General features: G+C 48.5%; 1 protein-coding gene across 2 annotated transcripts in view; it reads right to left on the minus strand.

The window, feature by feature from the left end:
• PKP1 (plakophilin 1) overlaps nucleotides 1–24,668 on the minus strand; it is a 66,643-nt gene that overhangs the window by 34,022 nt on the left and 7,953 nt on the right. The window contains exons 1-2 of one of the 2 annotated variants that reach the window (XM_048826436.2): nucleotides 16,429–16,769; nucleotides 7,708–7,808 (exon numbers count right to left, since the gene is read on the minus strand). In XM_048826436.2, the coding sequence (XP_048682393.1) occupies nucleotides 7,708–7,808; nucleotides 16,429–16,630 (303 nt within the window). In that variant the 5' untranslated portion in view covers nucleotides 16,631–16,769. Of the gene's footprint in view, nucleotides 1–7,707; nucleotides 7,809–16,428; nucleotides 16,770–24,668 lie in introns of those variants that run through there. The other variant, XM_075122118.1, reaches the window with a different exon arrangement.

Genomic DNA, 24,668 nt, shown 5'->3' on the forward strand with positions numbered 1-24,668 from the left:
TGTAAAATGTAATACTGAGATGGCTTTGGTCAAAGGCCATCTCCTTGGGGCCACTAATCATTGGTGCAAGGGTGGCATTAGCCACTGGATACAGCCAAGTCTTCCCCACACGGCCACGACTGGTTGATGGAAGTTGTCACAGGGCTGCTACTCAGCAAGGCTCTCTGGTGTGACACTAACCCGATACACCTGCCTGAAACTGTTACCAGAGTCCATCTTATACACCCACCTGCCTCCCTCATGTGTATTGCCCTTTCCTCATTGCACACAAAATCCTCCTCTGAGCTGCTGGGGCTGTGCTGTGCATTCAAGTAGCACGTCCACAGCGGGTTTGTGTTTGTTGGAAGGCAGAGGACATTTGGTCCTGCCAACTATTCACCAGCTTGAATTCAAACCTCTGCTGACTGGCATACATGAGACGATGAGAACACCTGCTGCAGGCAGCTTGTTCAGACCTCCAGAGTAGTTAAGAGAGCCCACTTATTATCAGGAACCTTTAGTCTGACCCCTAGGTTACCTAGGGAGGTGGTGGAATCTCCTTCCTTAGAAGTTTTTAAGGTCAGGCTTGACAAAGCCCTGGCTGGGATGATGCAGTTGGGGATTGGTCCTGCTTTGAGCAGGGGGTTGGACTAGATGTCCTCCTGAGGTCCCTTCCAACCCTGATATTCTATGATTCTATGATTCCTTAGCCAATCAGTGCTGATCCTGTAAGAGGCCGGTATTGAATCATATGATCGAGACCCTCCACCCTTCCCTAGGTCCTACTATTTCTCCTTCCTGGAAGGCACCAGCGCAAAGAGAAAGAGCTACTGGCTGGCGGGTTCATTATACCCGGTATTCTAACTCTGACTGAGGAATGAGCACGTCCACCAGAAAAGCAGCAGGGTCCCCTCCAAACCGAGGAATTGCTCTGGCTTCCCTGATAAGCTCATGAGCTAGCCAGCCCTGCCTTTGAACCGCTTTAACAAGCGACAGGGGAAGGTCCTCTTGCCTGTGTCAGTCAACTCAGGTTGCAGGGACGGAGGAGATATTTCCCCGGCTTGGATGCAGTGTGACATCCTGCTGGGGCGTCCCTTCCTCCCCTCTCAGGATGAGCACAGGGGCCAAATCCCAGCTAAGTAGGCTCCAGCATGCCTCCTTCTCTCTTCGCTGAACAGAGTTTCCTAACCACGCAGAATGTCCTCTGCTGTCACACTGATCTGGGGCTTAGGCCAGGTGGGGAGGATATCCAAAAATCAACAGCTGGCACAAGTGAGGGAGGGAACGCTCCTGAGTACAAGGCCTGCTTCTCTACTCCCCATTTGACTGGGTCAAATCCCCTCTCATTTACACTGGACTCTGGATCTGCCCTAGGTAGAGCTGAGCAAAGAACTACTTTTTCAGTTTGGTGGCTGAACTGAAAAATACAAAAATTGTTCGTTTCATTCGACCCAAAATAGTTTCCCGCCCCCCCCCATTTTGTTTTTTTGGGTTTTTTTTTTTTTTTAACTCTTGGTTTGTTTTAAACAAAGCTAGCTAAACTTCTAAATGGAACTTCATTTCAAAATGAAAGAGTTAAAACATTTCATTTAGAAAATGTCAAAACAAAACATTTTGACTTGTTCCATTTTTTCCCCCCAGACAAAAGTATTTGCTGAATTAGAGCCAAATACATGAATAGTTTCACTTGAGCCAAAGCTGGATTTTTTCAGTAAATAAACAATTCATCTGAAAATTTCTGACTGGCTCTTGCACTAGGGTCACAGAGCAGCCTGGATCCCTGTCTAAAATACACAGTGGTTATATACCTATCTGAGCACAGTGTCACCGGCTGTTTCCCCACCTACGCCAGTTTCCTGGTCATAGCAAAGAGAGGACCAAAATATATTCGTGAATTACAGCAGACATTGATTGCTCAAAGGAGATGTACAACGTAATGAATGTAATGAACATTCAGGGAGTCCCCTGGAACCAGACCCAATAGTACGGGGTGGGAGAAAAGGAGCAGGAGAGGGGACACAGAGAGAGAATGTGCTGATTATAATTACCCTGGTTCTCCTTTATCATGTGGTGTTTCTCGGTTGGGAATTCCACTGGTTTGTACAGTCATCCAAGAGGATTGCTCATGTGAACACACACACATACTCACATTGGATTAGACAGGGTACAGGTCACCAAAGAATTTGTCCAAATCACTTCTTTTCTCTAAAATGTAGCTAAATTGATCACTTAATTAACTCCAAGCGTGGGCTTGGTGCCTCACCTGCAGTGCTCTCGACCTAATATCTAGCCAGCCATCCGTCCAATCCAGGGTGATCGTACCGTATAATAAGAGAATCTGAGCACCAAAAGGTAGCTCTGAGGAATGGCATTCAACCACTCTGCTTCACCTTGACCAGAAACTGGGGGCTGCCCCATGGGATCTTGTGGGGGGAAAGGAATGAGCAGCAGAGTAAAATTGATTAAGGATGCCTTGTTCACCATCTAGACTAAGGGGAACCAACTCTGGAGCAGGAGGCGAACATGTGACTAAGCAGTTTATGCACCCAAGACTCTTCTCCACTTTGCAAGAATCATGTAATTTTTCCTTTCCATTACGTGGACAAGTATCACTTGGGTGAAGCCAGGTGGTCCAGCATTTACTATGGGGAACAGGCTTATTTGAGGATTAACAAAGGGGAATAAATCACTACTTCCCACACACACCTGTCACAGATCCACAGGCCATAATACAGGGATCTGAACTTCTCCTGGGTGTTTGCTCAGGGGTTTGGTTCAGCCTCACATCTAGCTTTATTATTTTTTTAAGAGTGCAGAGCAGGGCTGGCAAAGCCCAGAAATTGCCCCTGAAAATGAGAAATGAGGCAGAAAATCATGATTCATTCTGCACTGCAAGTTTTGCAAATCTCCATACAAAAGCGCAATGAGAGTCCCCACACAGAGATCTCACTGTGAGACTTTCTGCTCTTCCTACAGCAGCTCTGCACAGCCCTGAGCAGCATGGATTCACTCGGTGAGTTCAGAATTTCGTACAGTCCCTACCAGCAGGGCAGAAGATCTACGGCGATACTGCCTAAACTTGTAGCTTTGGAAAGCTGAGGTCCTCCTAGTCCCATTGACTCCAGGGAAGTCACACGTATCCTGCTAGGGCCCTGAGTTTGAGTCTGAAATTCTCATCACTCCTGTAAAATGACCTTAGAAATCCAAGCCTAGTCCCTAGGGGTCATTGATCCATATAAAAATACAATGAGGAAGGGGGCTGAGGGGCAATGGCAGAGTTGCGAAGGTAGAGGAGCTCTAAGAGTCAGAACTTCTCTGACCAAATATCAATCCATTTCCTTTACGAGCAGTAAAATCCACCCACATCTAAATTAACAAGCGTATCTAGGACACCATTCCTCAGCCCAGGATTTCAAAGCACTTTGGGATAATTAATTAAGTCACATAACACCCACAGGGGGTAAGTAAAAATGTATCATTATCCCCATTTTACAGATGGAGAAACTGAGTCATGGCAAGTCACATAACAATATTCATTAGTATTATGGTTAACAACACTTAACCCTGTTATGGTGCTTTTCATGCACAGACCACAAAGCACTTTACCAAGAGGGAAGAGTCATTCTCATGATCCCCACTGATCAGATGGGGAAACTGAGGCACAGAGAGGCGAGGTGACTTGTCAAGGTTGCATGTCAGTGCCAGCACCAGGAATTGAACCCAGATCTCCTGATTTTCTTTGCAACTCCACGACACCCCCACACACTCCAGTGGCTGGACGTTTCTGAATTCTGCACCTAAGAATGCAATCTTTTTATTACCCAGCTCTCTCTCTCTCTTTTTTTTTTTTTAAACTCATTCCCAGTTTCAGTTGCATTTCTAAAGCAACAGACAGCAAAAAAGGAAATGATGCCATATAAACATGTTGAGACCGAGTCTCTCCCAGGCCGCAGGGAAAAGCTACAGCAATGAAATATGACTGGGTCCCACCCTGAGTGATGGGTGGAGAACACCCTTGATCTTGCTTGTGAAATGGAGTGGCTGCTGCACGGCACGGCACAGCAAGGGGAACACTTGCAAAAGCAGCAAAAATACACTGTTCCTCCAGAGACGCTCATCCCCTCCCATCCACTTCTGGAAGCTGCTTCTCTGTCGCAGGCAGAGAGGTAACTTTGATCTAGTTCTGTGAGGAGCCAACTTGCATTGGCCAGGGAAGCAAATGTTAAGCTTGCGGCTATTGTGAAGGATGCAAAACCTTGGATCGGGACTCACGGATTTGGGCGCCTGCGCTTGTGGCTGTATGAAACAAACAAAATTCCTTTTTCTTTAAGAAATATGCCCCAAGCATCCTTTTTTTCTCCACAGATGTTTCAGTAGCAACAAATAACGACCTTGATCCTGAAATCCTAACTCAGGCAAAACTCCTGTTGAAGTCAGTGGGAATTTTGCCTGCAGAGAGAGTGCAGGACTGGGGATAACAAAGCCATATTCCATGGTCTGCTAAGGCCCATTCTGCGCTGCAGCTGGTGGAGGACTCAGTGTGAGCAGGTGGACTCTGCTGGAAGAAAGCAGGTAGCTAGAGCTCTGCCACCTCCTGCACCAGCTGCTTCCACAAATGTCATGAGTTTGAGGGTCTCAGGACAGTTCCTAGTGGAGAAGTGTCATAAAAGGGCATTTACTCATTAATGTAATAACAGGCACTAATTTACCTCCATGTTAGCATCATCATCAGACAGACCAAAGAGTTAAAGGGTCATGGACACCAACTTATGGCCTCCTTGCTAGGATGGCCAGCTGTCTGCCTCATTTGCAGAGACAGAGCACTCTGCTGCTTAGTATGTACCCATTCATGGGTAAGCGGAGCACTCCAGCCTCTAGGGCTGCCAATCCAACACCTTGCATTCCCCACAACATTAACATAAAAGAAAAAACTAGAGGGCAGGGCAACATCGGCAGGGAAAGGCAACCGCGGGCCTAAAGGGTCTTTTGCTGTGCTAATTATATGGGGCTTCTGCTCCAAGCATTCCTTCCCCTTTCAGAACCCTCTGGGTCAGACGCTGGTACGCTGGCCAGTTCAGTACAACAGCTGCAGCTTGGATGAGTCCCTGGCTGTCAATAGGTCTGTGATCACCAAGATGGGGAAGTGGTGGCAACCTCTAGGTTCAGGACTGACATGCAAGCTGCCTGCAGGTGCGTACAGTACCTGCAAGGGCCTCTCGCAGGCTCCCGTGCATGACTCAGACCCCACTGCGCAGTGTGGCTCCATGCAGCCATCACACAATCCACCACGCCCATGGCATGATGATGTAACATTCAGAAGGGCCCACATTTACCTAAACACAGGTCCTCTTTCTGTCAGAACAATCCGACATAAGGCTGTTGTACCATGGGTCATCAGCAGGGATAGAACCCAGGACTTTCATCATCAAAAGCCTCTACCAAGGGAACACCAAAGGAGAGCACCCATAGGGCCAAGTTCTGATGCCCTCACTCGGGTTGAACACTACCTTATTCCATGAGTGGTCCAACCGATCTCAGTGGTGCCAAGTGCAGAGTAAGGTACTACGCAGCAGGAGTGAGGATATCAAAATCTGGTCTTTATTAATAAGTAATTTGCAGGCTTTTATCTATGTGTGCCAGCCACTAGTGGGAGACATGATCACACATGCTTATCGAGAGTGCATCACATAGTAAAATGAGATACAAGGGAAAACCCAGGAGTGACAATGCAGATTCTCCAGGTAAAGAAAACTGCAGAGGAAAGAGAATAAACGAGTAACACGCAAACCATAGGCCAACCAGCAACTCCATGTACTTCCTAGATAACTTCTCTTATCACCAAAGAGACATTGGGTAGAATCAGTGATTCAAGGTCACCTACCAAAAAGAACAATATTTAGAGTGCAAATTCTTCAGGGCAGGGACCGTATCTTACTGTAGGGGATAGAGAAGGATTTCCTTTAGTACTTTTCATACTCTAGGGATAGACAATCAAGGCTTGCAAGGATTATAATGGATCACTGTGCCCAACGTTTTGTCTGGACTCAGTGCAAAACCATAAGTGATGTCACGTTCTTATCACTGCCCTGCTAGCTCAAAAACCTTTAAGACTTCTCAGAAACGATAATTCTAATCAAGACATCATGAAAGGTGTTAAGGAAATTGCCCCTCTTATTATTGCCACCTTTTCCATTTCTTAAAGTAGAGGAAATGCAAATGGGAGACACACCTGCATAACAGAGTTTAGACATTTTATTAGTTTCAAGCAAACTTGAAGACAGAGCTCAAAGTTCGCTGAAAACAGGTGGTGGTGGAGGTTGGGTGGTGGTGGTGGTTGCATTCCTTTAATACCTCTAGGGAGCAAGCAGAGTGGAAAAAGAAGTTCCCCTGTCTGGATGTAGTGTGTAATCTCACGGGCCCAAGCAGATTTAGGCCTGGGGTTACATTTTCAAAAGCACCAATGTAACCAAAGACTCAGCACCGTTTTCAAAAGTCACCAAGGAACTTAGGACCCTCACTGAAAGTCTATCGGACTCAGCCACTTTGAGGAACTGTACCCCTGGCCCGTACCTGGAGAAGAGACCTTCAGGAAACAGCCAGGTGCGGCACAAGTCAATAGTGAAGTCTTGCCCAGCTGCAATGCTAGGGGGCACTGTGCTGTTGCGGGTGCCATCTTTGGGAGAAGATGTAGAACAGAAGCCCTGATCATTCCCAGTCATCTCATCTGCTTTTTTCCAAGAGGACTCGGTGACCCTGAACCCTAAGTCCTAACTCTAACCAGCACTGAGTTTGGGGATAGGTTTGCATTTGGATCTGACTTGTGAGTTCATTGCTAGTTACCACTCAGGTCAGATACACACTCTCTGCCCGCTGCTCATTCAACACCGGGCGCTCCTGGTGGCCACAGCTGTTGTCGGTCAGCTGGCGCTGGCTAGGGGATATGGAGGATCATTCAACAACGCAAAGCACAGAAGACGTGAACCAGTATCTAAATTGTAACCAGCCTTTGGCTTTCACCAGCCAACAAAGACACAGCATTTATAGCAAACATGCGGGAACAAGAGAAGGAGCAAGAACAAAGCTAAATAAGGGGAGATTTAAATCCCCAAACTGCCAGCTGCACCCCCAGGGTGTTTTTACACAATGGCCAAATCACTGAAAAGTATCACCAGGCTTTGTAGGGTGCTGCAAATACCACTCAGGTTATCCTGGATTCAGTGCCATCAGCTTGGCTAAACAGAGGGCTCTGAAATGCAGCATTTCCGTCTCAGGCAGAGCAATTAGGTGGGGCAACAGCTTCAGTGAGACCTACCTTCCTACCTACCCCCCGCACTCCTGTCACTGAATCTTTCCCTTATTTGCAGAGATAAACCTGAAGCAAAATACTGGATCCGATTTCAGAAACAAGTTTCCTTGAACCTACCCCCATAATGGCCCCAAACCATCCACCCAGAAGTAGAGGAGAGTTCTGATCCAGATTGTGGACTGCTGAGATCCAGGCTTCTTGTGCTGCCCAAACAAATTTATTACCTCCGTTCTCAGGGAACAAGAAAACTTCCTCCCTTGCCCACCTAGAACATCTGGAGGCTGTTGATGTCCATCTTACTCTTGTCTCCACGGCACAGTTGGCTCCTCATATTGACCAGCAGTCCACTCCTATGGACTCTCATGCTGTGAGTTGCTCTCTGTACCCCCCAATAGCAAGGCACAGAGAAAAGAACACCTTACCGGATACCCCCAGTTGCTGTTTCCTGTCTGGGCTTTGGCATAATAGCTGCCCCGGGTCGTCCCATAGTTAATGCCATCAGCCAAACCATCATACATGGAACCTGCAAGCAGAAGAACAACATTAGGAACGGAAAGCTAAGCTCCTATGTGGTTTGCATGTGGGACAAGGAGTTCTTTGTTCTCTGATGGGTCAAGGTCTTCCCTACTGTCCACCAGAGAAGGACAATGGATGTATCACAAATCAGGGGGAAGAGAAACCCTCTCTCAATGGACATGGCTTCATAAGGCTAGAAGCCCCTTCTGAGTAGTCATTGGGAAAGGAATAAAGAGCAGGAGAGGGGTGATCCGACCTTCCAGTCACCTCTAAGGATCACAGTCTTCCATCTTTTCTTGTGTTGGGTAATGCCTTGTTCTGAGAGCAGTCCCATGAATTTCAACTACTCATTGTGAATCAAGGTGAAAGATTCTAGCCCTTAGCTAATGGTGGTGGAAATGGAGTTTAGAGGTTCAGTTCTGTCCTTATCCAAATCTCTTAGATCAAGAAGAAACCCTGCCGGTTTTCTAATCAGCTACCAGCATAACTCAGCCCAGAAACATGAACTTCTCAACAGCCTACAACTGACCAGCCCTGCTGTGTAAAGCCTCTTTCCATCTACCTCCCACTGGCAAACTCTAAGAAGGTAATCCTTGCTTCATTTAGCCAATTTCCCCTTCCTTCCAAAAGCCTTTTATATGAGGTCACATTGACCGTTAAGAACAAAGATTAGAAGAAGTGTTAACTGTCCTCCAAGCTGGAACTCCATTGTACCTTGTGACAGCACAATACAGTGTGAGTTAGTAAGACCTACATTTTTGAAAGTGCCCACTAATTTTGGGTACCCAAAATGAGACATCCAAGGCCTGGTTTAAGGAAACGTAAAGACCCACTGGCTCCAAATGATGGAATTCCACTGGAGCGCTAGGCACTCAACACCTCTGAAAATCAAGCCCAAAGCATCTCAATTTGAGCACCCAAATTAGCGGGCACTTTTGAAAATTTAGCCCCTTCATCTCTTAGTAGAGATGGTCCTAAACTGGAATTTCCATTCAACACAAAAGTCTGGAAAAGAATTTGTTCCATTTCAGAATGAAAAAGCAGAATTTCAAAATTTCACACGGAAAGGAAATCTGAAAAAAATAATCAAAAATACTTCATTATGAAAATTCCAAAAGAAAATTGAGCCTGGAAGCCCAAGCTCCATGGTCCCTGGCCCAGCCATGGCTGCCAGAGCTTCCAGGCTCTCTGTCAGTCTGGCTCACGGAGAGCCAGAAGCCAAGAAACTCTGGGAACCTTGGCTGAGGCCCTCCCAGGCTCCCAGCTCTGGGGCAGGCAGCCTGGAAGCCTTGGTGCCCACAGCCCCAGGCCAGTCTGCATGGCTGGCTGTCCCAGAGCTGCAGACTCTGAAAGGCCTTGGCTCAGCATCCCACCTGGTGAGCTTACAGGAAACCTGGCAGATTTCTGATGGACACCTGCCTACAGGTCATCCAAAGGTTCCATGAAATATTTTGTGTTCTAGAAACAGGCATTTGTTGATAAAGCCTTGTTTCATCAGAAAATTCCTCACCGGCTCTCTTTCTCTCTCTTACATCTTTGACTGTTTGGTGTGCCAGCTCTGAGACACCCTGCAGTCATTCACACTGAGCTGTTCCTCTTCAAAGTGCCTTACAGCCACTAATACCAAGATCCTCAAAGGTATTTAGGCTCCTAACTTCTAACTCATTAATAACACCCACATTGGGGCATGAACAAACATGGCGCAGGTGAGCGCTCCACCCCAGCCAGCCTCTGGAGGCTGGCACATTCTAGTTATCACTCTAGGCCAGAGTAATAGCATGGAGGATGACCACGACCGTGTGATCATTCTAGGCTGGAGCACTATACCAGAGGGGGAGAAACACTGATCCAGAAGAGGTAGGAGAAATTACCCAGAATGGGCATCTGCAGGGAAATTTTCCCCGACCCCTCAGTGCCCATGTCTAGACTGAAGATTCTATTGTCCATTAAACTTCGGAGAGTAACTTCTCTAGAACCAAGTCTTAATTTGGGCCAGGGCTGAGCACCAGCATCTCTAGGCTTGGTAGTTCACAGCCCCAGCACGTCTGAGCTTGCCACATCAGTTATGAAAGTGAAAACGATTTCTTGAGCCCCGGCAAATAATTGCTTGAGCCCCAGCACCTCTTTCATTACAAATTAAGCACTGTCCAGAACTCTATTAATTTCTCTATAACCCTACTCATTTCATCCGTATTCACTTCCAAAGGACTTTCCTATAAGGGTTGTATTGGCAAGACATGTGTGGACGGATGTACGGCACACTCGCATCTCTCCAGTTTGAGTACTCCCCCACTCTGTGCATTCCCCTGGTACAATTCTCCGTGTTGATTTCAATGGGGCAGGTTGGTGCACTGAGTGCTGGGGTGGGGAAGGAGGAAGGTGGGACACGAATCTATGGGTTTAACCCATGCAGTTCTTCATGGTGATATGTGTTAGCTAACAAAGCCAGCACGAGGGACAGATCCTTTGGCCCCAGTTGCCTGGCAATAATTTCTTAGCTAATGCTCTCCTGATCTGTTCTCACGTCCAGTAACACCCAGAGTGGAGCTTCTATGCCTTCCTCCCTTGCCCACTTCCCATGCAATTCAACAGCTCCCCTTTTTGTAAAAGGGCCACTCTCTGCAGCCTTACAGCTCTGCAGGCTGGGAACTTGCTGCTTTATTCAACTTCATCACAAGAGACAGGAGAAAACTCCATTAACTAAAAGTAAGGGAGGGGTGGAGCCTGGCTCCATCCCATAATGCTCTGTGTAACCCAGCTAAACATAGCACAACTACTTCATTACACACTCCTGAGGCCAGGAAGGGTTTGGTGCTCAGGGCAGGTCGTGGGCTTATCTGACCCTCACTGTTTTGGGGATAATTTTTCCCCTCCCCTCCTTTTTCATAAGGACCTTGCCCTGAGCTGCAGCAAGACCCTTTCTTTCCCTAGCTGAGCATCACCCCGAGTCATTCGTGCTCGATGCTCGTCAATGGAGAGTGCGCTAAATGCTTCTTGAACTGGGTCACCAGCCAGCAGAGTTGCACGGTCATGGCCTGCCAGGCTGACAGATATTGTCTCACTGTTTCTTTGTACTCCCCCCATCGGTCTGTAAGACTTAGACTGTAAGCTGTTTGGGGCAGGGGCTGTCTTTTTGTTCTGTGTTTGGACAATGCCTACACAATGGGGTCCTGTGTACTCCAACAATACAAATAATAAATAAGCCCCTTTGAGGCACATGTTTGCTTTCCTTGTGTAGCCTCATTACTATGGGCTGGACTCGCAAGGAATTTTGCATCATGGACAGTTCGCCCCCCCGTGAGATTTAACAATTGGCATTATTACTGAGAATTTCTGTTGTGTATATATAGCACCAAATGTGCTACGCTCTTTAAAGCCTGGGGTGTGAAATCTGCATTCTCTCCTGTCATGGAATTGTGGCCCTCAGCTGGTAGAATTGGACAGGAAATTCAAACTCCATGCAAGAGAGCATCAGGGGCATGGGGAAATCAGTGTAAAACATCAGCCTCATTTTGTCCTGTCCTACTTAAGTAGTTGATGCTTCGGTTTATCATGAGCGGGGGGTGGGGGGAGAGGGGGGGGCTTTGATAGGAGAGGAGGACAATGTAAGTCTCCCATAATCTGCCTTTCCAAGTGGAGGTGACTGTTGTGTATCCCAGATCTCGAGGCTCTGGAATTGAAAGCCAAAGTCTCCTGGAAAATGGCATGGCGAGGGGTGGAAAAGGGAGAGTACCGAGGAAAAGTCCCAGAGGAGGAGCATTTATGGAACTCTTTATTGGGGCTGGGAAATCCGCTGGTCCTGCTCACTGGGGAAGAGCCTACACTTGCCACCAGAAGTATTGAGACCTAACGGTTCAATGTGTACTGTATACCATTTATTTTAGCCCGGCAGTTAATGAGATCTTTAAAACGCATGCACTTGGACTAAGCCGGAGTCTGTGTAAGCCAGAGGGTTCCTAGTGGCAGGGTGAGACACAACACGAAGGACCACACCCTCAGCAGGTGTGGATCAGCATAGCTGCCCCAGGGGTACCGGCAGAAAGAAAAGTGGCACTGGAACCATTTGTATAGTGGGGGTGCGGAGAGCCATTGAACCAACTGCAAACCCTGGATACAATGAGAACAGGAGGACTTGTGGCACCTTAGAGACTAACCAAGGTATTTGAGCATCAGCTTTCGTGGGCTACAGCCCACTTCATTGGATGCATAGAATGGAACATATACTAAGAAGATTATATATATAAACACACATACAGAAAACATGAAAAGGTGGAGTAAGAGGCTAATTAATTAAGATGAGCTATTACCAGCAGGAGAAAAAAAACTTTTGTAGTGATAATCAAGATGGCCCATTTAGACAGTTGACAAGAAGGCGTGAGGATACTTAACATGGGGAAATAGATTCAATATGGGTAATGACCCAGCCACTCCCAGCCTCTATTCAAAGCCAAGTTAATAGTATCTAGTTTGCATATTAGTTCAAGCTCAGCAGTTTCTCACTGGAGTCTGTTTTTGAAGCTTTTCTGTTGCAAAATTGCCACCTTTAAGTCTGTTACTGAGTGTACACGATGGAATCCACTTCAAGCCAGGGGGTGGGGCAGCACGCTTAGTTCCCGCGCCTGTGAGCTGCACTGAAGTCAACAGCAGCTATGCTGATTTACACCAACTGAGATCTGGGCCACAGCATTATAGTTTGCAGCTGTACACACTAAAGGTGACATTGAACAGAGAGATGCTGGCAAGAGCAGGCTCGGGGCTGGTTAGACTGATGTATGGATCTCTATCGTTCCTTAGAAATAGCTTTTCTTTTACAAAGAAAGTAAGTCTTTTGGGTCTGCCCCTGCAAACCTTGTGTCCTGCTGAGAGGGTCTTCAGTAGGGCTGCCCATGTGACTAAGGGCTAGCTGCAGTGAGTGAGTTGCAGGAATGCCATTAGTCAATGGAAGTTAATCAGATTCCTCACAGGCAACCTGACCTTAAGCAGGGCTAAAAGGACTGATGGAGGGATAGGGGAGGAGATAAGCTATGTCAATGGAGCAGTTTTTCCATTTTTTTTGCAAATTCAGAAGGTTGTTTTTTTTCCAAACCTTATCTATTTAAAAAAATGCGAAGTGACACCACAGGAATAAACCACAGCCACCCAGTAAACAAGGAACAAACCAGGAACCCACATCACAGCGAGGGAATGGGTGTGTATTAATCTCGTTCATGTAGCGGAGAGCAGCTCAACAAGAACCAATGGCTGGAAGTTGAAGCCAGACAAATTCACATTAGAAATAGGGAGGGCGATTAACCATTGGAACAAACTAGCAATGGATAGCGATGCATTCTCCAGCTCTTGAAGTCTTCATCTCAAGACTGGCTACCTCTCTAGAAGACATGTCTTAGCCAAACACAAGTTACTGTGCTCAATGAAGGGCTAATGGGATGAAATTTTATGGCCCATGTTATGGCTTTAAAAAAAAATATCAATGTATGTTTATTCTAACAGCTCTGGAGTATGCAAAGTCCTCTATCCAGCCACAACAGAGATCGGCCTGGGGCGGCAACAGAGTAAGCTTCCCACACTCACTGCCATAGCAGTAGGAGCTGTAGGGACTCATCCCAGGATGAGAGAGTTCATTTTCCATGGCCCATTTATTCACTGGCCTCTCTGCACAAGGTGGGCACTGAGTTGCTGTTGATGAAGACACCTGCTCACTCAGAATCAGCCTGATTTGGGGTGGAATTTTCAAAAAGCACCTCATTTTAGGACCACAAGCCCCGTTGACTTTCTACAAGTTCCTGGGTCACATAGGGCCTTTTGAAAAATCCCATGCTAATCCAACTCCTTTCAAGTGACTTTGCTTTGAGATTCCACCCCCGCCCCACTCTCTAGGGAACTTTGGGATATCTGCTCTGTCTTCTGGGACCTTGTGCAATTTATATATCATGTGATGAACCCAGCACAATGTTGGGTGCCATAACATGAAATGCAATTTAGTCCCTGAATACACACAGAAGAATTAAAAAGCAGAAAATGTCCCAGAGTCGATGTTTCCTAAATATCTTGGCCAGGAATGTCCAAGGTGATTACCAACAATTAGCCAAATTTTCAACAGCAGCAGCCAGGTGTGAAGCATGGATTTAGGAGCCTATCTACCTAAACAAGGTGCCTGGTTTTCTAAAGCACGGAGTGCTCTGCAGTTCCCATTGAGATCCATGGGAGTGGTGGGTGCTCAGCACTTTGGAAAATCAGGGTGTTTATTGGATCAAATCCTCAAGGGCGATTCTGTTTCAGAATGTAAATATCTGCCCAATTTCTCCAGACATTTTTTGAATGGCACCCACTCCTGCCCATCAGCCGTAGGCTGAATCCCCAGCAGAGCTGTGGCAAAGGTGTGGGGCAGAATCGTCACGGACACCTGCAAAGATTTCTGCCTACAGTTGAGGTGTTTGTGGTGAACAGCGACCATAACATCACGAACTGGCAAAGTTGTCTGAGTCCCTGCCTCTTCATCCGGCACCTACTGTCAGCCTGGTTTGTTTCTTATTCCACCAGATCCTGAGACCACAAAGCCTTAATCGATAAAAGTGAGAGGAGCTAGGAACAGATTTACACATGACCACATCTTCCAGTTACCCCTGTGATTAGCGCCTTCAGCTGCCACAGACAAGCTTGCCTCTGCCCTCTTCAACACCACCTCCTGGCTCCCACAATCACAGCGGTCACAGCTTCATACACTACCATCCTGGCATAGTATGGGGTACTGCCTACACACATTCCGCCACAGAGCTGCTACATCCCCCATGCAGTGGGTTTGGCATGCAAAGGAAATAGTTCAAGCGGGCTTAGGAAGCCAGCTGGAACTGTATAAACATTTGGCCCCTACCCCAAACTCCATAATGCAGCCCTGCTTCTCCTCGGAAGCCAGCCCCACATTCAAAGTCAAGTGCTGCTGTTACCTAGAACATTTGGATATTTGACCCCTCTCATATTTGAGTCATCTATACATATCTGCCTTGAGACTCTTACAACCTTGCAAAGCCAGTCTAGATCCTCAAGGGTTGAGCAGAGACCTTTGCATGTCTCATTCAGCATCAGTATCACTCATCCTTCCTGCTAACACCTCTCACTATCCTTCCATCACAGCTGGACATCTTCTCCCCAGGAGGATGTGTCCCAGCTTTGCCGCTCTTACAGCAGGAGTGAAATCCAGATCACAAGGCCACTGGAAATCACAAGCACAACTGAGACCGGAATAACTTGGCGCAATGGATGGTGAGAGCGGCTCAGCTGTAGGTGACCCAATCACAAAGCCCTTCCCGACACATGGACCACGCTGCACGGGGAGGGGGAGAGGGTGGGGACGCAGTTTGGCTCTGAGGTTTTTTTGGTTTTTGTTTTTTTCCCCTCTGCTGGAGAATTTCTACAGTTCCCCAAAGGAAGAACAATGAAGCAAACTCTAAAGAGAAAGGATGGTCCTGGGGTTAAGGCTCTGCCTTAAGAGACAGGGCTCTTCAGTTCTTTTCCCATCTCTGCCACAGACTTGCTGTGTAACCACGGATGAGTTGCTTTGCTTGTACCTCACTAACCCGGTCTGTAAAATGTGAGCAACGTTGCTGACCTGCTTTTCAGTCGGGTTCATAAAAGCGCTTTGAGCTCAGGTGCACAGTTATAGTAATGAGCCGGGGGAGAGATGATTGTCACCTTTCAAATGTGATAGGGATTCCTCATCCTCCATCATCTCCTCTTAGGTGCTAACAAATCGACAGAGCAGCGATTGCCAGAGCAAACCAGCCATATCCTGTGATTTACAAAGCGCATTTACATTTACAAAGAATGTATCCTGTGATTTACAAAGCGTGGGCTCTCCACCACTCTAAACTCCTTAGCATGCCTGAGCTGCTACACTGTCCCTGTGTAAAGACAGCACATGTCTAGCTGGCTGCACTGAGCCTAGCAGGGCCATTACAGGAAACCATGCATTGGGCTGCTCATGGTCAGTGTTCCTAAGCCTGGACTAGAGGGGGAGGAAACCACCCAAAGGGCACAAAGCTGTGAGCCCAGATACAGAGCAGGTCATAAGACATTTGGCAAATAATCCAAACAGCAGGGAAATACTCAGAGGAAAGCTGGGAAAATAGATCACTGTCTGGGAAGTGAAACACTATTTAGAGTCAGGGAACAAGCAGTTAATAATGCTTTGCACCTTCCATCTGATGCTGCCAAAGCACATCATGAAGATACATTAACTATGCCCCAAAGCAAGCCATGAGAAGGGGATGATTGCCACTTTCCACATGGGGAAACGGAGGCACGGGTGGTTAAAGTCACTTGCTCAGGATCACACAGCAACAGTCAGGGATTGAACCCAGAGGTCCTGACTCCTAGTCCTGTGCTAGCCCTTCCAGAGGCTGTAAGATTTCCTGCCATTTCCTCTGGACAGAGAAATCCCAGCAGGCAACTCCAGAGAAACGGGCCAGCTTGTCTCTTTTCGACAAAACCCAGCAGAACCAAATAGCCTAGATTACAAAGACCCCAAATAAAAACCCACTGTGGGTTCTCAGTTGGCTCAGGGAGGGGGAACGTGAATCCCTTGCTACTCGGAGCGCGGCAGCGCGGAGCAAACCCTTCCTTTGTTTTACCTCGGTTGGAGTGCCCAAGGTTCGACGACTGAGAGGATTTTTGCTTCTGCCGTTTCACCGTCATCATCACCTGCTCCTGGACTCTCTGTTTTCCCGTGCCCCTAGTTTTCAGCTTGTGATCCGAGGGCAAGGCCAATGTAGAACTGGCCTGGTCTTGGAAACACTCATAAGCCAGGGCTGTTTTCAGCGGAGAGTGAAGCATGGCTGCAGAGAGAGCGAGTGGAGTACAACTTCACCTGACTGCACTTCAGAAAACACAATGGTAACAATTCTTGAGCTGGGGTTAAACCTCAAGAATCCCTCCTTGCCATACGGCCCTCTGCTGCTGGCTTCTCCGCGCTCCTTCCCCTGGCTCTCTGGCTGGGGTGTGAGCCGGCACGCCCTCCGTCAGACTGGATATACAGCTCCCTGCCTGCACACACCCACTCCGAGAGCACAGCACGCTCAGCTCAGGTGCTGCAGGGCAGGCAAGTTATTGCTGACCTGGATGCGATTGCGCTTTTTACACTCATTACATAAATGCACCAGGCAATAGAGAAGCGAGAGCAGGCAGGTGGAGTGGGAGGGGAACAGACTCGGGAAACTTCATCCTCGGAGTGACGGCTTCCAGTTCCCCTTCGCAGATTCATTGCCAGCTGTGTGTCTAGATAGAAAACTCTACCCTGCGTGACCGCCCTCCTCCCCGGCAATTGATCACTGGGCCCTTCCCCATGCAGCCTGCTCCCGCCCTTCTTTGCTTTGAGGTTTTTTCTTTTCCCTAGTACGAACTGGATCAGCATCCAGCACCAACGGCCTAGGGGATAGGTGGCTTCTCTATGCTGCAGGGTAAATCCAGGTCTGCTACAGCGGCCACGCTGCAGTGTAAACCCGGGTTTCAATTGCTGGACCCAGGTCTCTCAGCCGTGCCAACGCGTCCATATTGCGCTATGCTGAACTTCTGACTTTGTTGCAAGCCCTGTCATTTTGCAGCTCAAGCTGCTGATCCAAGTCTCAGCAGGACTCAGGCTCTGACCCACCCCCACAGCAGGGTCCATGGGCACAAGTCCAGAGGGGTTCCTGGCCCAAGTCAGACTGATTTCTGCACGGACAGGAGCGGGGTTTGGGCTCAATCCAGAGTTTGAGCTGCCTGGCTTGACAGCGCAGCACAGACGTACCCTATGGGGCAAGAGACAATTTCAGACATGGTGTCTGCTCAGAGGACGTGTGTGGGGGCGACGCACTACACAGAGCTCAGGGGAGCTGGGTTCAGATCCTGGATCTTCCACAGACACCCTGTGTGACCCTTGGCAAGTCAATCTCTCTCTGACTCCGTTCCCCTTCTGTCAAAGGATAACCCTTCCTTTGTCCACTTAGCCTGAAAGCTTTGGGGGGCAGGGAACGCCTCCCACCATGTGTATGGACAGTGCATAGCACAATAAGGCTCTGTGCTCGGTTAGGGCCTCTAGACCCTGTTCTAGTCCTGCCACTGAAGCACAATGGGGAGCCCTCCCCAAGAGAGACCCCTCCAGAGTCAGAACTGGTCCTACTTCTGCTCTTCATTCCATGCACTCAACAGGAAAATGCACGGGACCCTGGCCCGGATCCTCAACCGTCTGTAGGTGCCTAATTCCCATTGATTTCAATGGGAGTTAGCCCTTTGAGGACCTGGGCATCACTTCCACTCCAACATGAAGATGGCCTACAGCTTCTCACTAAGAAAATCAAATGCAGGTACCGGATACATGTATGATACATGTGTAACCCTTCTGCCCATCAGAGTCAGCAGCAAGAAGGGCCAGGTTCGGTATCTAAGGGTTCCGTTCCAATAACGCAATGCAAAAGCAGCTCGAGCCCCCACCCAGTGACCTGAGACAAATATATACCACCCCCCTGGGCGCCTCTAAGAAGCAATACTTCCCCTCTTGCAAGCACAGAGTCTGAGTGTAGCAAAAGCCTTTTAATAATAGAGAGAAACAATGTGGCATTATGTTGGGGAAACACCACCAACAGGATTCATAACACAACCCATGAGCAAAAACCCACCCCAAGCAAATTGGGCCATGTCCTTTCCCTTTGGTTCTTGAGTCCAGCAACCCAAAAGTCACCCAAAGTCCCAAAAGTCTCTGTCCTTGGTCAGGGCAGCCCCAGAGTTCAAAAGTTTATCTACAGTTTTACCTCCCAGCCTGGGTGGAAATGGGGGGGTTCAGGGGCACCTTACGTGGTCCAAAGCCAACTGCCTTGCCTCTCCATGGGGCTCCACTCCGCTCTGCTCCACCAGCCGTCCTGTGAGCCACTCCAGCTGTCCCACAAACTGTTCTGCTCCACCAGCCATCCCATGAGCTGCTCTGCAATATATCTTCAGCCCTCCTCCCCAACACAGCACTTAGTGATTTCAGCTTTTAGCTCTTTAGTGATTTCAGCTTGTAATAGGGGAGCCTCAATGCTGGTGCATCATTGACCCAAAGTGAATTCAGCTCAGCAGCCTACAACTAGACTCCTAATAGAATCAAAACTAGCTCTGATATTCCACAATGGAGAGAGGAGAAGATACATTTAGAGCCCTCACCAGGGAGCCCATACCACCAAATATTAACACCTATCCCCAACCTCTCTCAATTCACTGCATTTTGGAACTATGACCCTTGCCTAGCGAGTGCTGCTTAGTTGATGGCGAGTCCCTCCATCATAACAAAAGGCCAAGTACAGTTCCACTGTCCTTGATTCACACAATCAGGATACTAACAGTTTATTCTTCCTGCCCCAATAACAGAGAAACTGGGACTCCTACAGCAGCCAAAGTGACCATCTAGGCAGGGGGGTGTGCCTATGCAAATGAGACCAGCCCCTGAAGTTCTTTTCCACAACCTGCCACAACTCGCCACCAGGCGTCAGGGTAGAGCTCATCCTGACTCTGCTTGCACATGCATCAGAAGCAGAGCAGGTCAGAAAATTTAGGAGTGGGGGAAATTTACGGGGGGTGGGGGTGGGGTTGACATTAAAAAATAGAAAATTTCAACCCAAAACTACCAAAACCCATTTCCCCCTCAAATTTTTCAGCTTTGAGTTTGTCAGTTTTCCAACCAAAAATATAAACATTCTTGGGGAACCAGATACTCCCTGCAACCATTTTTGTTCGGTCAAAAGCCCAATTTTCCAGCCCTAACAAACAGGTGCATCTGTAGGACAGGGAGTGTGAAGCAGACAAATTCAGATGCAGAAGCAGGCCGAGGCACTAATTAGGATCGGTGTAGGCACAGGTACCGCTGAGTACAGGTGCAGGGCTCAGACACGCTTCAGGAGGAACAAGCTCCTCTGCATTTCTGTACAGAGATCCTTATAATGCAGAGACTTTACATGCTTCATCCTGAGGCTTCTCCTTACTGGACCTCACTGACACAGAGGGTCAGTGATCTGGCTTTGCATGGCCGGAGGGCTAACTTGAAGTGCTGGCTGGGGTCACACATAAGGTTGATGGGCTCTGTACAGAGATGTGAGGAAAACACAGAGGGGACTTGGTCACCATTTCGTTCTGCCCTTTTTCACACCTCCCTGAAACATTTTGTGAAAACAGTCATTTGACTAGGGTGACCATACGTCCTGTTTTGGCTGGGACAGTCCCCTCTTTCAGCTCTGTCCGGGCCATCCGTCCATTTTTGCCAAAACTGGGCATTTGTTCCAGCTGCAAGGCAGAGCGGGGGGCGGGGGGTGTCAGCTGAAGGCAGCGCTGCTTACAGAGCTGACCCCCCCAGGTGGCGCGGAGCTCAGGCGGTCAGCCCCAGCCACGGGCGGCACGGGGGGGTGATCAGCCCCAGCCGTGGGCAGCACAGGGAGGCCAGCTCTGGCAAGCCCAGCGGGGGCGGAGAGGGCATGGCTTGGGAGAGCCCCAGCCACCCTGTTTTTACTTTAAGAAATATGGTTGCCCTTAATTTGACTGCAAAAGTGCCACAAATTTCACGCTTTCGTGACGCCAGGATCACTGTCAAAACAGCGAGAAAACACGGCAATGTTCACACAAAGAGCACTTCAGGTGTAGCTACGAGTATTTCACCCACTTTTCTTCTCACTTTAGTCCCTACTCACTCGCTTGTCCACTGCACGACAAAGTTAATTATCCCTCGTCTGGGATAACCTACACCGGTGGAGCATCCGCCAACCAAACCAAAGAGTGCGGTTTTTAAGAATCTTACTGCAAAGAACCAAGGCCATCAAAATCACCGTAAACAAAGGAGCGTCCTTGCAGCTCAGTGACAATGGCAGGTCTGGCCGGCATTAGAGGCACCATCTGCACCGTGACACAGGGGAGACAATGCTGAAGGTGTGGAGACTCAACCCCAGACCTGCTGCGGTGTCTTATCAACAAGCAGGGTGCAAATCCATGCATCTGCAACTGTCATTAAGCAAAATGCCCATCTGCTGTCCTGGGGTGGAGCACACGATTCTCTAAGGCATCAAAGGAGCTTAAGATGTGAGCGATGGAAGTGTGGCGGGCAAAAGCAGCCGCTGGCCAGCTTCCAATGAGGTGCCTAGCACTGATGGATGCTTTCACATACCGGAGCAGAACATGATAATGCCATGAGTCACCGCTCCACACCTCGCAGACTAAGGGTGACACACCTTGTGCATCTGGCCTGTTCAAAGCATTTTTGTTCCGAGTTTCTGGGACTCTTGCCAACCCGCTGATTACAATCAAAGGGCTCGCTCGCCTGATACTGCTCCCAGAATGCTGCAGACCTCTCTGTTGGAACTTGTCAAGCGCTCCTGAATTGACAATGCCTATGGAGCTCGCTCTCAGGTATCTTCCCGGGAAAGAACAGCTGACCGGAAATCTAGCCCTCCACCAGATTTCCAGCATCAGCCCCTGACCACATGTAATGTTTCACAAAAGGCCCTTTCCTCCCCAGCAATAGGACCCACGCGATGCTGCCGTGTCATGTGGACCTGCAGAAGGAGCTGGCTGGATGGCCTCGCAGCCAAGTGCGGCCCAGCAGGGTGGGATTTTGACTCCTAATTACATGCCACAGCACTGAAGCACATAACATTAGAATGGCCCCTTCTATGGCACTGAGAAGGAGAAGGCTTCGGGGGGGGGGCACTGGAAGTGTCTGGGGCAGCCTCCCCAACATTGCTCCTGCTTCCAATGAGCCCCCTTGAATCTCCCACCACCACTGTTCCCTCTAATTTTTGACAGGCCGTGTGCGCAAAAAAATGTTTCTGTGCAAATTGTTGTGCTTCTGTGCAAATTTGTGTGTGCGCGGTGTTTCGCCGTGTGCGTGGGATTTAGGATCTGTGTGCGTGCGCACACGTGCACAGCTTAGAGGGAACAGTGTCCACCACCCCAGCCTCTTCCCTTTCGCCCTCCTGTCAGCAAGACCCTGAGGGAGCCAGCTGCTGCATCCTCCTTTCCCTGGCAACTCCAATCCCTAGCGGGGCCATTGAGAGCAGAGCAGAGCCAGGTCCTCTGCCCTCCAAGCTGGTGCTATCATGTCTGGGAGGAGTCACCGCAGGATAAACCCTGCTCAGGCCCTGCAGCCTGGTCGGGTGAGTGAGACGGGTGCTACATGGCATGCCTAGAGCAGGGCCCAGTGTGCTGGATTCGGTACAGACACCAAGTCCTTGCCCCAAGGAGCTCACACTCCAGACAAGGCAGAGAGGAATGTTCTGATCCCCATTTTGCAGCTGGGGAGGTGAGGCCTGGAAAGATTAAGGGACTTGGCCAAGGTCACACAGAAAGTCTGTGGCAGAGCAGGGATTGAACCGAGGTGACCTGAGTCCCGGGCTAGTCACAAGGCCAGCTCCTCCATCTGCCATTGGTATTTACAAGTTATAACAGCCCAGAGATCTTCCTGTGGCTCTGAGGTTTTGCAAAGCTTGGGTTAATTTTTACAAAACTCAAATTTGGAGCCAAATTTGCACCTTAGAAATATCAATTTTATGCCAGCAGTCTCTCTGTAAGCCTGAGAAAAAAGTGAATGTTAATATTTTCCATAGTTTATGGCGCTCTGCTGGCTGCAATTAGCCAACTGGCTACAAGCGCGACAGGTGTTTATTGCCACTGGGACAGAGACTTCAGGCCTCTCAGAGGCCAGCTCCTGCCTAAACCCAGCTCAGTGCTGGCAAGAGGCACCATTTCTTTGTGAGTGACGGGATCTCAGCCGGGCTGTGGCCCATCCCGTGATGACGTGAGAAACTCCAGCCCTCTGTGAATTCCATCCCTACCTGGGGAAACCCCTCTCATGGGCCACTTCCCCCACTGTCCCACCGCCTGGGGCAGAGCAGCCAATCGGGGCTCCTGCAGGGCGCAGGCAAGACTCCCACCTCCTTCCCACCCCATCCCCAGGGACTGACGCCGTTCTCACAGGAGAGGGAGAGCAGAAAGCACTCAGCAGTTTAGGGCAGTTCCTCCGTCCTATGACCCCAACACCACCCAGCCTGGGAAAGGGCCCCATTGCAGCCTGAGGGACCTGAGAGAGGGGACGAAGAACACCCAGAGGAACAGAGATGAAGCCAGGAGTGGGGGAGATGACAGAACTGATGAGAGGACAGGATTGATTTGGAGGTTGGGGGACAGAATTAATTGCTGGGCAGGGAGCAGGCAGATGAGCAACCATCTCAGAGAGGTGATTAAGAAAAAGCAGAAAGCATACAGGGAGTGGAAGAAGGGAGGGATCAGCAAGAAAAGCTACCTTATTGAGGTCAGAACATGTAGGGATAAAGTGAGACAGGCTAAAAGTCAAGTAGAGTTGGACCTTGCAAAGGGAATTAAAACCAACAGTAAAAGGTTCTATAGCCATATAAATAAGAAGAAAAGAAAGAAGTGGGACCGCTAAACACTGAGGGTGGAGTGGAGGTCAAGGATAATCTAGACATGGCCCAATATCTAAACAAATACTTTGCCTCAGTCTTTAATAAGGCTAATGAGGAGCTTAGGGAGTAGCATGACAAATGGGAATGAGGATATGGAGGTAGATATTACCATATCCGCATATTACCATATCCGTAGATATTACCATATCCCTAGGTCCTTTTCCGCAGCAGTTCTGCGGAAAAGGACCTAGGGGTGACAGTGGACGAGAAGCTGGATATGAGTCAGCAGTGTGCCCTTGTTGCCAAGAAGGCCAATGGCATTTTGGGATGTATAAGTAGGGGCATAGCGAGCAGATCGAGGGACGTGATCGTTCCCCTCTATTCGACATTGGTGAGGCCTCATCTGGAGTACTGTGTCCAGTTTTGGGCCCCACACTTCAAGAAGGATGTGGATAAATTGGAGAGAGTCCAGCGAAGGGCAACAAAAAAGATTAGGGGTCTGGAACACATGAGTTATGAGGAGAGGCTGAGGGAGCTGGGATTGTTTAGCCTGCAGAAGAGAAGAATGAGGGGGGATTTGATAGCTGCTTTCAACTACCTGAAAGGGGGTTCCAAAGAGGATGGCTCTAGACTGTTCTCAATGGTATCAGATGACAGAACGAGGAGTAATGGTCTCAAGCTGCAGTGGGGGAGGTTTAGATTGGATATTAGGAAAAACTTTTTCACTAAGAGGGTGGTGAAACACTGGAATGCGTTACCTAGGGAGGTGGTAGAATCTCCTTCCTTAGAGGTTTTTAAGGTCAGGCTTGACAAAGCCCTGGCTGGGATGATTTAACTGGGAATTGGTCCTGCTTCGAGCAGGGGGTTGGACTAGATGACCTTCAGGGGTCCCTTCCAACCCTTATATTCTATGATTCTATGATTCTATGATATCCGAGGTAGAAGCGAAACTCAAACAGCTTAATGGGACTAAATCGGGGGGCACAGATAATCTTCATCCAAGAATATTAAAGGAACTGGCACATGAAATTGCAAGCCCATTAGCAAGAATTTTTAATGAATCTGTAAACTCAGGGGTTGTATCGTATGATTGGAGAATTGCTCACATAGTTCCTATTTTTAAGAAAGGGAAAAAAAGTGATCCGGGTAACTATAGGCCTGTTAGTTTGACATCTGTAGTATGCAAAGTCTTGGAAAAAATTTTGAAGGAGAAAGTAGTTAAGGACATTGAAGTCAATGGTAAATGGGACAAAATGCAACATGGTTTTACAAAAGGTAGATCGTGCCAAACCAACCTGATCTCCTTCTTTGAGAAAGTAACAGATTTTTTAGACAAAGGAAACGCAGTGGATCTAATTTACCTAGATTTCAGTAAGGCGTTTGATACCGTGCCACATTGGGAATTATTAGTTAAATTGCGTAAGATGGAATCAATAGGAAAATTGAAAGGTGGATAA

This window comes from Caretta caretta, chromosome 21 (genome assembly GCF_965140235.1).
Source record: "Caretta caretta isolate rCarCar2 chromosome 21, rCarCar1.hap1, whole genome shotgun sequence".
Classification (NCBI taxonomy): Eukaryota; Metazoa; Chordata; order Testudines; family Cheloniidae; genus Caretta; species Caretta caretta.